Below are 14994 nucleotides of genomic sequence, written 5' to 3'. Positions count from 1 at the left end.
AATTAAAATTCGAAAATTTTTTCTAAAGCCTCCAGGGGACTTCGTTTTCGCACGAAAAAATTTTATGTGCCCTTATTGCATCCGGACCCACAATTGTTCTTTGCATTAAACAACCTATTATTTCGTTCGAGAAATGCTCCAATAAACTCAAATCTTAAAATTATTTTTTATAAAAGAAAAATTATGCAGAATATAGTTGTCACACGTAAAAAATAGAAGGTTCGCTGGCATTTTGATCCGATTTACAATTTTGTTTAGTTTGAAAGAGGGAAGCAAATCTTTCCAATCTAAAAAGCTCATTCGACGCAGTATGAAATTAAATTTCAAAATATTTAGTTGAAATAAATCTTCCAAATCGAACAATACTTAAATATCGTCAAAGTTAAAAAAAATTCTAATCGAAAAATCGCAAATACTTTCAACTGCAGTCTCGTCAGTTTTCATTTCAACAAAATGAGAAATACACGTTCGGAAGGGTCTGCTTTTCCCCTTTCAAACTAAAAAAAATGTAAATCGGATTGTTCTCATGAACCTACACAAAAACGGTTAGTTGGCTATAAAATGAGATCTTGGGGGTTTATGGAGAATTTCTCCCATACTGTTTTTTAGTTTTACGAAACCTACAACTTGTGCTAGGTCTCCACACAATTGCCACATTACTGTCACACAGTGTAATTGTTTTATTCAGATAATTAAAAAGTAAGGAAATATGATATTTAATAACGTGGCACTATAAATAAATAAAAAATGGATCAAATCCATTTCTTATTACTATTTGATAGAGCAATAAGTCTACCCTTCATCCTAAATAGTTTACTTTGAATTAGTACTTAACTGGTTTAAAATAGTAGAATGTACAATTTAGAAAATTTACATATTTTCATTATTCCTAATTGTGCCACTAGAACTTCAATTAATTCTGCTTGGCTAAAAATGGAATATTTTTAAATTTATTTTGAACGTTTCTATCCGTTACATCTATTGATTTTCTGTATATTTCTTGTTATTTATTTTCGTTCGTGTTGTCTATATTTGTATCGCTCTTGTTTTAAATTACGTATTGTAAATGACGTGTTAAAATACAAAAAAAGCCAACTTACTTGTCGATTTGCCTTTACTCTTTTAAAAGTCTCCCATCTGCCCAGTGGCGTGCCGTCGGACGCAGAGGGTGCATGTAAAAGAGACGAATGGGGATGATCCTGAGCACCCGGTGGTAAAGCTGATCTTGGTCTTGGACGGGGTGTTACCGAGGTCAGCTTAAAAAGTTTATCTAGTTCGTGAACGAAATGCTGCTCTAATTCCTGCGGTCTTACAGTCAAACCGCATACTGGACAACATGATGAGTCTATTTTTTTCTTTCCTGAAAAATAAAATAATGGCCATTTCATATCAATTGGAGTAAAATTTTATTTGAAAAAAATATATATAAAATTTGCTTATAGCAATTTCTAGATTAGGAATGTATCATTCTTATTTTTATCCCTAAATTTCAAAAATGCATGGACTATATGACTAAAGATAGAAGCTGCAAAATATATCATCACCACACCCTTTGGCTAAAAGTAAAAATAAGCAATGAATATTGTTTCAAAGAGAAGGGAGATCATAAAAAAATTTGGAAGTGAAGATAAATGTTTGGAGGAAACGGTTTTAGATATGAGTCTAACCCCAAATCCTCATGTTTACATAATAAAACTAGTTCTGGTTAAAAAAACTTGAGATATTAAGTTGGTGGTTTAAAAAGTGGTCTTAAAGTATTTAAGGATCTATAAAGCAGATTACAAGAACTGCTTCTGTTTCGCAGACGTATTTTTAGAAAGATGTTTTTTGAAAAATTACATATCATAAATTCACAGCGGAATATGATGAATTATGGTAAAATAATTATTAAAAACACAGTATATATTTCGTTCTTATTACATCTTAATGTTCGTTATTAGACCTAAAGCTAGATTTATGCCCACTTTCCTCTTAACACTAGAAGGGCCAGAGGGTCCAATTTGGACCTTTTTGACATCCAAAACGCTGCTGACCCCTTAAAAGTTTTTTTGGGTCGCCAACATTTTATGGCTTTTCCCATGATTGGATACCAAAAGAAACATGAAATTGCTTAAAACTGAGAAAATGTGGCTAGGGTCCAATTTGGACCCTCCGTCCTTTCTATAGAGGTAAGCGATTTTTCCGGCCCTTTTAGTGTTAAAAGAAGACCCTAAGCTTATTAGTTTTCTTAAAGCAAAATCTCTTTATCTTAAAACAAATTATGATCCCCTCTTCTAAATTTGCATTTGTCTTTACTTATTAATTTATTGTTTAATTATTGTTTATTATAGGTAACCTAAAAAAAATCAATTTTGAGTGACAAATTCGTTTTCTAGCTATACTTATTAACACTTTTCATTACGTGTGGACTCTTTCTAAAAAAAGTATTGCTTTCAAACGATGAGACGTTTGTGTTTATTATGCGGGTAACCCAAGAAAGAGGAACCGTACCAAATGTTTCGCGTCTCTCTAATGTGCGCGCCAGCTCGACAGAAAATACCCTTCTCGCGATTCGTCCACAAAATCGTGACCCCAAGAGCTCGGAGGATATCGGTTTGTAAAAATAGACGAAAGAGAGGATAGGATATGTGTGGATGATTTCCGGACATATTTCTGTGTTTGGTGTTGGTAGACCGCTCGTAGGCTGGCAAGGAAGACGTCCAGTACTGCATTGTGTTGGTGTCGTAAAGGCACGAGAACGTCTCCCTTTCTAAAGTTCTTTTTTATTTATTCTTACATAGATACTACGTTCCTCTCTTCCTTGTCTGCAAATAAATAAACTTTTGTATTAAGCCCTACAGCTGGACGCATCCTTTACTGCACTGAATTCCTATTCTGAAACCGTCGGAATACAGAATAGCAGCCTCTTTAAAAACCATCTCCTTTATTCTCTAAAAAAGGCGTTGAACTTATTACTCCAGTGACTTTATTTCCTGCTGAATTAATAAAATAGGCCTTTGAAATTATTATAAAAACGTTTAATTAATGCATTCTGTTATTTTAAATAATAATATTCTTCAAATGCATTGTATTTATTTCAAAACTTGATGACTTTAATTTTTACAGAGAAACCAATTTATTATTTATAAAATATTCTTGGAATTTTAAAAGTTTTTTAAACTTAATACAAAACTGAGAAAAATGTTGGTGCATTAATGGGCGAGGGTGATGTCGCCGTCGTTCAAAAGCAAACAATAATTATTCATTTCGGTTCAGTAGAGCGCTCCATTGATTCAATTGCATTTTTTCTCCGTGCATAGATTGAAACTTCAAGCATTTAACATTTGAAAACTAATCCATATTTGAATTAGTATTAAGATAATTTTTAAAATGTCCAGTTTCAAAACATTCTTATTTCTTATATAAAACGTTCAAATTTGTAAGATTCTAAATTATAAATACTTAAGATTGCACAATATATTGCTAAAAATATTTGAAATTGATTACTCTTTCATAGTTTTTAGCCATTAAACAATTGATCAAAAATAAATTTGTGTGGCTGGCCAGCGCAAAGGAATCGTTTTGATGAGAAAATTAACTGTAGTTCATTAACATTAAAAAATTTTAAAGAAATTGATAAAAAAAACGTATGAACAAAGTTCAATTTTTACAAAAAACTTTCTTCGTAAAGAATAATGATTCCTCTGACGAAAAATTCCGCCGACAATAATAATACGGCGAATTCTTTTGTCCGTAATGTAGTAATCATAACTGATTTTGATTATTACGAGAATTTTAAATACATAAATAAAACAATCTTAACCTTGAAGCGATATGCATAAGTATGCATTAATAAATTGAAGCTATTTCTTCTAAAAATTCAATGTCACTGACAATCAGTGAAAGGTTACTTATTGATTCCGTAAAATAACCAGTTTTGAGGGTTGGCAGCACTGCACCATGTCAATTTAGCAATTATAATCAAATAATATTTTAGTACAATCAATCAAAGAATCATAGTAAAGACTTAAAACTCATAAATGTGATCAAGCAGTAAAAAATGTGAAAAGTTCCGATAGTTTTAAATGACAAACAACCTCATATATTACTTTAATTTCAAGATTGGACTGTCATATACACACCCGTTAAGTAAGTACTTTCGATATGAGTTAGAATATATTTATCCCGCAGTTAATTCAGCAGACTTACAGCCCAAAAATTAAAAAAATTATTTTATTAAGGAATTCTTCTTGCCACTTAAGTCTTAGGTAAAAGAGTAACTACAACGTTTAACTTGAAAATTTAGAGGTTATGCTTCACATGATTTACTCTGGTGTTACTGAAGTGATTATTGAATAAGACCGAAATCACTGATTAATCAGTGAAATGTCTTACTACTATTTCATTCAGTGAATTTTTCACTGATTCATATTTAGAGAGTGTATAATACTCCACACAATGTATAAACTATATATAATATTTCCGTCTGGGTATATTCATTCCAATTCTATGAGTTTGAATTTCATGTGATCAAAATTATTTGACAAAAATTGGAGGAAAAATGATAAAACTTCGATTTGTTTACTGATAAAAATGGTGACATGTGGTTCTGAAGACGCAGCCCTTTTAATAAAGCTTGTTACACTATTTTCTTTTATTCTATGGCCTTCTGAAAAAGTTTTAAATTATATCCTCGAGTTTATTACAAAAATTTGGGCTTTCAGGTCATTGCATATAACTATGTACAGCAAAACTTCTCTTTTTACCGAAGATAAATGTATTTAAATATCAAAAATCAAGGGCTAACCACTATAATTATAATGAAATTAAGAAAAAAATTCGTTATAGAGGAAAAAGTATTTAATTAATTTTTTTGTTTAAGATCACTTTTCCACCATACATACTTTTGTATGCCTTTTCAGGAAATTGTCCATAGCTTCTCGTATTCTGTGTTATTGAATTTAGCTGATATTTGTCTTTAATGAATATGTTCTAATTCATTATATTCTTTTAATTTTATCAAATTATTTTTCCTTCATGTAGTTAAACTATATTCAGCTTTTTCCTTAGGCTTAACCGATTTTTATCTTAAATTATATTGTAACCACTAACATTAACGGACATTTAAAAAATTATTTAGATCCCTTTTCCACAATCATCAAACATTGTAATAAGATTTAAGCTAAATGACAGATTATTCATATACTTTTTATTGCAGTATTCGATATAGGACATATTACAGATCCTCATTGCATAATTAGTTCCATTTTGACCAAAACACTGCTTAGTCCCCTTTTTGACAAACGTGTTTTTATTGTAGAAGCTATTTTTAAAATATCTAAATGACCGCCACCTTTAATTATTTTTTAAACACGTATGAAATAAAACATTGCGAAAAGTTTTACTGTAGCTGCTAATTTGCATTTTTTCAAATAATTCAGCTAGATTTTATTAAAGTGTTTAATCATGCTCTGTTATAATAACTATGAAAAATATCCTTTTTTGGTATAACATAAGTATTTTTAAGTATTACCTATAGATTTATATTCTAGGTGACTGGTTGATTACTTGATTCACTGATATTTGAAATATTTTATTTTTTTAAATATATATTCTAATAAATCACGAAAGTAAGAGCAAATAATTTCCCAAAAAGGACAGCCATATTAATTACAGTTTAAAGGATTTTGGAATTATGCCTGAAAAAGAATTAGTTTATAAATTACGATATGAAAAATGCGTATAATTCTTGATAATTCTAACACTATACTGCTTCAGTTTTACAGTATTATAATTATGTTAAAAACTAAAATTGGAAAGATACAGCTGCCCATTTTATTTACGAAAATTGAATTATCTCCATCAGAAAGGATGTACAATCTGACTCGAAGAAAATAAAGTAATAAGGATAATATAATTATTGCATATCACATGTACCTTTAAGATCGTTGATCTCAATTTCTAATTCTATCGATAAGATAAATCTTCAATAATTCAAAAGTCTTAATATAGGAGTGATAAAAAACTCATTATCATAAGTTCTTTCGAATGTTCCATTCCATAATTTGTCCTCAAAATTCAATTATAATTCTATTATTTGATCGATAATGTCTATTTCTGATTCCGCTAGTATGATTAAGAATAATGAGTTGTCTCTACACTAATCTGGGAATTATATTTAGATGAGGGAAAGCGCTGAACTGAATTTTTGATGAGTTTAATAACTCACCAATTCGAATATTTTCCGAAATCTTATTAACAAATTACGGCAAGAGTTTCTAAACCTGCGATTTAATGTAATTACTCGATCGCAGGAAAAGATTATCCTGAATTATGCAGTGCCTTTAAGTAACAAAATAATCGGAAAAATCAGAGTTTGGAAAATTCTTCCTTCACATTAACGACATTTTCTTCAGAAATAAAAACTAGGACGGTACTATGATCGATTCTTGGAAAAGTATACGGGCGTACGTGGCTTATACAATTAATTCTCATCACACCACCCGTCTATTGTTTTAACCACCCACTTTTGTCCATTTCGCTTATTTGGAGAATACCGAGCGGCATTCTTGAACAGTTTAACATATCCATGTCTCACGGAGAAGTGGTATTCCAGTAGCTTTAAGCTTTAGTAGGTTGAAAAGCATGCCGGGAGCATTATCGTTTCTTTGTCCTGGAAGACAGCCTTTTCTATTGCTTCCCCTTTCAATTAAGTGCGCTAGCAAATTTATGTACGCACCACTGTATTCGATATTCGATTCTTTCCTCCAACGAAATAAACGGGATCAATCCCCTTTTCTTCTCCCAAATGCCCATGCCGATCTTATTCAATGGCCATTTTAGACAAATACGTGCAACAAAAAGAAGACTTATATGTTTGAATATTTGGTTATGTTGTTCTTGTTGTTCTCCATGTTCCACTAGAACATTTGTTAGAATTAACATATTAGCATGATTTTTTTTCAAATGAAAAATTAAGATTCGCACCTTTAAGGCACAGCCACCTACAACTAAACTGATATAAATTAATTGGCAGTACAACAATATTTATCACTAGATTCATTATATTTTATTGCTGGTATAGATACAGCCATACATGATGTTTGTTTTGGTGCAGGCGCGAGCGAAATACGCCTGTGGTGAACTAAACAAAGTGAGTCGGGTAAATCACTCATAGAGTGTATTGCTAAACGACAACATTTTAGAGCTAACTCGCTTAGGCAAACTTTTAATAGGATTATACATTTCATATAATTACAATAAGTATATTGCATTTTTGTACCACACATATGAAAAAGTTGTATTTATAATATTTCAGTAAGTGCAGTTCGTAATCTTTATGATTGCAGTACACGTATTATATTATAAATGTACTCATAATTTTCTAAACTGCGATCGTATGGTTAAATCAATGATAATATTTCTATCGGTGTATGAAAATTTTCAAGCAAAAATCGATTTTTCTACCTGTATTTGGTATATTCTTAAATTATAGACTAATTAGCATGAAACATGTCAGAATCAATGGAAAATCAGTTAAAAAAAAGGTCATGTGCGTAAAACTTAAAAATAAATTGTATATTGTTTCCGAAAAGTGCTGTAGGAAAGTTAGGAAAATGGATATTTTAGAAAACCTCGTAAATCGATATACTTAGATGCATTGAGTACGAAAATGGCAACAGAAATAGCCGAAGAATTAATTTTAAAAGTTGAAAAAATTAATTTAGAAATATAAAAATGCATTCTAGGGGTTAGGAGTTATAGGATGCTTTGTTTAAGAGGATATATTTTTAAAAAATATCAAGAAAGTAGGGCATACCCTTGTCCCTTTTTCACTAGTCTTTCTTTTTGTTAAGTGCAAAATGAAAATAAAATATATCCCATTTCCGATAACTTCTTTTTCACTATGTACAAAGTGAAAATACACAAATAAAACCGCATTTCCAGTTTCGTCAAAAAATACAAAGAAGCAAAGTGCAAGAAAGGCCCCGCCCAAAAATGATGTAGAGAGAAAAGAAACTTGAGGAAGAAAGTTAATAAGGATTGAAAGGAAGATAGTGAAATTTTTAAATTTATTGCGGACTTTTTAAATTCATATACATCCTGAAAAGTTTGAAATAAAAAGTCTTTAAACAAATTTCGAATATGCTAGGCATCAAAAAGGCACTCTAATGCGGAGGAAACAAGATGTTTTTACATTATTAGTTTAGTATATTCTACATCATTCTATATTATTATAATGTAGTAGTTGTGAAATATATTAACAAAACTGACCATTCTTAACATTCCTGAGCAAAACTTTACTAAAAACAAAATCTAAAAATGGAAGAAGGGGAACGGGGAGATCATTTTAGTATTTGAACCCTTAAGAAACTTTTTAAATGTGTGAGATACACTGCTAGCAAAATCTGTACTAGATTTTGTATAAATGTGGTGGAAGCAAGAATGCACAACATGAAATTAAATTTAATATACCGGCGTATGGTAAATTTAGTATATCCATACTGAATTTAGTCTACACGTGCATGAAATTTAGTATACGCGTACACTAAACTCAGTATGAATATACTCAATTTACTGTACACGCAGGATACTAAATTTAATTTCATGTTGTGACTTATTTCTTCCGTTATGTGTATACTAAATCTAGTACAGATTTTTCTAACAGTGCATCTGCACGTTATCAAAAATAAAAAATTCAATTTCCCGGTTAAACTATATAAGATAGGAATAAAATGTCAGAAATCAAAATGACTCGTCTTAAAATATTAAAAAAAAAATTAAATCAATTTTTTAATAAGATGCATAGTTTTTGTTTTAATCTCAAAAAATTGTATTAGGAATAAAGAAATTACATTTTTCGGTCGACCTATGCAAGATAAGGAAAAATGTTGTGAAGCAAATTTGCATAGTTTTTGTTTTAATCGTAAAAAATTACATTAAGACCAAACTTTAAATGGGCCCTCATAGTGGGCACATTTTTAAAATAATATTACGATAAAAAATCTTCAAAAAAAGCTGCAGGAATATTTACAGCTCTTAATTTAAAATTTCTTTTTTATTCTTAAATTTTGTCACCAAATTTATTAAATTTCTTTTCAAATAAATCATTAAACTTTTCTATAGTTACTATCCGATTTCAGTTTCCTGACATAGATTTACTTGATCAATATAACTTCAATTGAAGATTGATTCATATTTACCATTTTTTTAGCAACTATAACTTCACATAACTTTTTTAAATAGTACCTAAGTAAATAAGTCCATTTCCTAGAATGCCTCCCGCTGCTTAAAAACGTTTTTCGAAGTGCCGAAGACATTAAAAAATGCATCCGTTTGTGACATGAAATGCATAATTGGTTATCTTATATACCAGATTAAATGTTTTAAAATGCAATTAAATAACTTTAAATCTTTTGATTTAACTTTATACTGAAATTCCTTAGAAATAAATTAACATTTTCCGAATTGTTTTGCATTCCTTTGCAATCCTTGAAAATACCTTTAAACTTCTTTAAATTCCTCTAATTTTCTCAACATTCCCTTTTAAAGTTTTAATTTTTTTTAATTCAATGCATTCTATCGAATCTCGTTAAACTGGTTTATAAATTGCTGAAAATATGTTCAAACATGTTGAAATTTTATTACTATTTTGAAACCTTTTGAAATCATTTGAAATTCCTTGATATATTTTGAAACATTCTTTGAAATTGGGCGAGAAATTCTTTAAATCCCTCGAAATCACATAAAACTATGAATTCTGTTGAATCCCTGGAAATCACTTGTAATTTTTTTTAATTGTTTTTAAATCCGTTGACATTTAAAATCCCATGAAATATGCAATGAAATTCCTCAAAATCTATTGAAATTTTAAAAAATCTGTTGAAATCCCTTAAACTCTAGTAAAAGCTGAAAAAGTCGAGTGAACCCACCCTTAGTATCAATTTAATTAAATTGAAAAGTTGCAGTTGAGTAGCAAAGTCAATTAAAAAATACGCACACATAAAAAGTGAACTTCGTGACTTTTTCCTTCGTGTTAGTGCAGTAACTGCCACAAAATCGCTATCAGCAACACCCGGAGGAACATTCTTAGAGCCATTCGCGTTTAAAGTCCTCGTTGGTTGGCATAATTAACGGGAGTGTGAAAGCATTTCTTCCTGTGAAAAGCAGAGGGTGAAAGACTAGTCGACATCGCCTTCAAAAGAGGAGGGAAGATTTTAGACGCGGCGGCAGGTGGTTAAGCCACACGGCATTCTTTGAAGCTTTTTATCTTTTTTATATTTTGTCCTCATCCTTCTATTTCCTTGCCCTATCCTCGAGAAAGCTTTGGACAATGCGGATATCTCCGGCGCCGTGGCGACCATAACTGCGCTATCATTTACAGTTAGCCCCTTAGCGTGAAAAACATCGTCGGGGGCAGGCAAAAGGGGCTCAGATAGAGGCGGTCGCGTATCTTTAATTAAAAGAAGAAGAGTACCTACGTAGGTACTTCAGGAGCCAAGATATCTCAATATTAAAGCGTTAAAGTGTCGCCAAGAAATTGTGATAAGGTTTTTCATTTGCAGGAATATTTAGTTGCTAATAATATTGCAAGCTGTCCCAACTGCCACCCGATCCGGCTTTGAAATATTGAGACAAAAAGGGGAAGCGTTGCTAAATAAGAGATAAGCTTCCTTGGGAAGTAGAAAAGATATAAATCTTTATTGCAGCCTAAGATTTCCATTTCTGCATAGAAGATTATTCTTTAATCTGCTGCAATGCTGAGAAGTAGTTGGGATTTTTCATATTGAAAAAGTATACTAAGACAATCAAATATTATCTATACCATTAAAAACTGAGGAGAGTGTTTTGTGATATACGTTTTGTGAAAATGAAGCCTTCATTCAGTTATCAAAATTAATTTATTGTAACTTTTCAATTAAATTTAATAAAGGGGCAGTGTTACGCTGTTTTTGAATGGTCACGAATATTAAAAAATTAATTCCTTGATTTGTATTAAAATTTTGCAGAACTTAGAAGGTAATGTGGCTCAAATTAGCAAAATTAATTATATTCAGCTGCAGAGCAGACGGTTGTCACTATTTTCTTACAAGTTCGAAAATATTAGTTAAGACTTTTCCGGCGCATTATATATTATTTCAGTATTATAGCCTTTTTTTACTAAAGAACCTAAATATATTACAAAGTAAAAGCTTAATCAATGATTTAATTGCGTGAATGTCGATCTTTGGAGATATTATGCAAATTGAAAATAAAACTTTAAAAATTATTATACCATATAACATTGTTTTGCATCATTTCGAGCGTGTAGCACGAATTCGCACATGCACAGCAAAGTAGTCTTTCGAAGTTTTATTGGCGAGAACCTTATCAGAATGCTTATATTCCGGAGTGCTATATGCATATCGAAAAGCAGCCCACGCGGGTCTTAATTTATCCTGAATGAGCGTTAAGCACAATCTCGTATCGCCTTTGCATATCGTTAAGGAGAGGATAGATAGAACCTTTGATGAATCTTATAGTCGAACATCACAAAAAGTAAACGTTTCCACAATTAAAATAAATATGATGTTATTTATGCCACTTAGAATATTAAGTTCAGTAATGCGGTTAAGTAATGCGGTTAAGTAATGTGAATGAGATTGATTCGTGAGATTCTCGTAAATTCGGATTCGTTATTATGAACCTAAAGCTTAACTTAGCTGGCTAGAGAAAAGCAGCGAATTAAGAAACCTTCACAATTGGAAACCTGCAAACCTTCAAATTCAATCATTCTTATCTGTAACATTTTTAATTTGTGCTCCCTGCTTTTAGAAAGTCCATTAGATATTTCATTATTTCGAAGCATGTAAAATTAAGCAGAATCAAAATTGAAGAATTTTAAATAGGAAATTTTCAAAATAGAAATGTTTTAAATAAATGCATTAAAAATGTAAGAATTAAAAAATTGACCAATTTAGAGCTAACAAATTTCATTTGCACAATTTCTAATTTGAAATTGATTCAGCATTAGACCCTAGAGTTACAGTAAAAACGTGGACAATTGCAACGTTCAAAATAGAGCAAATTCGAATTAGAATTATGTATGGTATTAAAATTTTTAACTTCGAAGCGACAAATCAACGTTTTAGGCGTTAAAGTTAAATTATTATCATAATGTTGTATTCGTCATACATCATGTGTCGGTCCTTTTATGTATTTTGGTGAAATCGGACGAGAATGGAAAAAATACAGTTACTTTTTCGTAAAGGTAGGTAATATTTCATAAATACACTTGCAAATTTGAACATTTTCAGATAAAAATGATTAATTTTTCTAATATGGGGTAGCAAGCATTGTTAGCATACTGAGAAAATTGTTGACCCAAATAAATACATTGCTTTAATTCCAATTCTTTGAGCAAAGAAAAATGTTTAATTAATTGTACTGAATATTGTATAAATGCAATAAATTCGTGTGTTGGTTCATATATAAAGGTTGGTATTGTTACTCCAACAGTATATTTAATTAGTTCAATGAAGAAGTTTTGTTCACTTAAATAATAATTTATTTACTTGGAAGTTTTGTTTCTTTTAATAAATAAAATGAAATGATTCATTTGTAATAAACATTAAATTTAAGAAATGTATTTTTGAAACAGCTTCGTATATGAAACGCTCAAAAAACCCAAATCTACAAGTTAGTCACAAACATTGAACATATAGTTATAATCGGAAAACATTTGGTGATCCCTGATCGCAAAAATAAAAATATTATTAAAAATTATGATAATGATAATTGCATTAAATAATGCTATCAACAAATGGGACATTCTACTTTTTTTACTTAAACAATTCAAAATTTTAAAAGAATATACAGGTATTTTTCAGTTTTCTGTTTCGTGTTTATTATAAACAGTGCATCGCACCTAAGACCCATATCAATTTGTTTTTCTCTCGCTAAAACCATTTTTTTGTTATAAACAAATGTTTATTTTACCTTAAACTATGATTAAGGAACTTGATACGTATTTCTTACAGACAATACAAAATGTATTTCGCTCAACAAATATTTCTAGTATCAATCATTGCGTGCCTTAGATCCAAACAAAATACTTATTTAAATTGAAGAAATAATCCTTCGACTATATTCTGCGCTACTTCCTTGAACCAAACAAATTTTTCTGATTAAAATCAGTTTTTTTTTAGTTGCAAAATCGCAATCTACGACCGCTGGCAAGTTGCAAGCAAAAATATGGGGAAAGTGGAAGGGGGTTCACACAGCACGCTGTGCCGTCAAGCAATCATTGCTAGTAACTTCAGTTGGCAATTTTCAAACAACTTGTCAATATGCTATATTTATCTGAGTTACTATAGTGAAAACTTTGCTTTCTTATGTAGGTGGCAACAACCACGAAGAAACCGATAATTATAGAAAATCAAAATTAGCGCAAATAAAACAAAAACTATGGTGTTCGAAGGAAAGAGTGAGAAAACACTATGCAATATTTTATTAAATGATGAGAGAATTGAACAAGTTGATAAGTTCGTATACCTTGGTAGCTTATTTACTAGGGACGGGAAGATAGATGAGGAATTAGATAGACGAATAAATGAAGGTAAGAAGGTTATTGGTAGAGCAGGTCCCCTTATCAGAAGTAAAAACATCAAATAAAGCTAAAATGGCCATACATAATTCTACATTTGTACCGACTTTACTATACGGTAGCGAGACATGGACTTAACAAGAAAAAGATAAGAGTAAAATTAACGCAATTGACATGAGATTCATGCGCATAATATGCGGGAAAACCCTGATGGACAAAGTAAGTAACGAGATAATTCTAAAAGAATGTGGTGCAGAAAAGACGCTAGTAGACACATGGGAAAGAAATCGGTTAAGATGGTTCGGACATGTTGCGAGAATGCCAAATGAACGACTAACGAAACAAGTGTATCAAGGTAAAGTAAATGGCAGCGTGCCCAGAGGTAGACCGCGGAAACAATGGTTAAAATGTGTGAATGAGGCCCTAGTTAGAAGAGACATAAGAAGTCACAGAAACACGAGAGCCTGCATTAAAAAATGCATGGACATAAAAGAAGCTAGAGAAGTATGACAGGATAGGAAGGTATGGCGGCAAATAGTTAATAAAAAGAGTGTCAGTAGAGTGAATGAAACCTGAAACAAAGACCTTGGCTATTAATGGACCCAAAGGGGGAACCTTACACAACGACTTCGTGAGGTTCTTCGCTTGGGGTGATTGCTAGAGAGATTGATCAGCAATCTGGGTCGGAGCAGTGTTGCGGAACGAACGTGTTATTTACTTAAATAGCACGAGAATTCTGGATAAGTCTGAAAAATCTCCATCCCTTCCACACACTAATACTTTCCCCTACCGAGTGAGTCACGCCTACCCCGAAAAGGAAATGGCTCAATGGTGTAATAATAATAATAATAAAATAATTTTTAAAAATAATAATAATATTGGGCAGTATAAGTCTGTGACAACATTTCGCCACAGAAATTTTTTTTCAAGAGCCTCGGTGGCTCAGTTGGTTAGACACTTGGACTTCACCTCAGAGGTTCGGGGTTCGATCCCTGAGCCGGTACCTGTGGAAATTTTTCAATGTACCTTTACCGAGGTTCTGGTGGTTGGGAACCCACCTTAAGCTGTAGGTCCCCCCATCGTGTACTTGACTGCAACCCAGGTCAATGATGGGGTAAAAATCAGGCTTTGTCCAATATGTCTGGGCAGACTGCTCTCATCAGATCACTTGATTGCATTTTAAAAATGCGTCCGTGACTGATGATATATACCGGGACAGACCCGTGCAAAATGATCAAATAAAAATGCAACTCTAACCAAAAATGCCTTCGACATATTCGGCAGTATAAGCCTGTGACAACACTTCGCCACAGAAATGTTTTTTTTTGGAGCCTCGGTGGCTCAGTTGGTTAGACACTTGGACTTCACCTCAGAGGTCCGGGGTTCGATCCCTGAGCCGGTACCTCTGGAAATTTTTCAATGTACCTTTA

The 14994-nt window shown here is 31.6% G+C and overlaps 1 protein-coding gene across 2 annotated transcripts in view; it reads right to left on the bottom strand.

The window, feature by feature from the left end:
* The window catches only part of LOC117171508 (E3 ubiquitin-protein ligase Rnf220-like), a 272836-nt gene that overhangs the window by 4358 nt on the left and 253484 nt on the right, over window positions 1-14994 (bottom strand). For both annotated transcript variants that reach the window (XM_033358879.1, XM_033358878.1), the window contains one exon: window positions 1101-1360. In XM_033358879.1, the coding sequence (XP_033214770.1) occupies window positions 1101-1360 (260 nt within the window). The remainder of the gene's footprint in view (window positions 1-1100; window positions 1361-14994) is intronic.

Source organism: Belonocnema kinseyi, chromosome 4, assembly GCF_010883055.1.
Source record: "Belonocnema kinseyi isolate 2016_QV_RU_SX_M_011 chromosome 4, B_treatae_v1, whole genome shotgun sequence".
Lineage (NCBI taxonomy): Eukaryota > Metazoa > Arthropoda > Insecta > Hymenoptera > Cynipidae > Belonocnema > Belonocnema kinseyi.
This window is presented reverse-complemented; position numbering and strand designations above follow the sequence as displayed.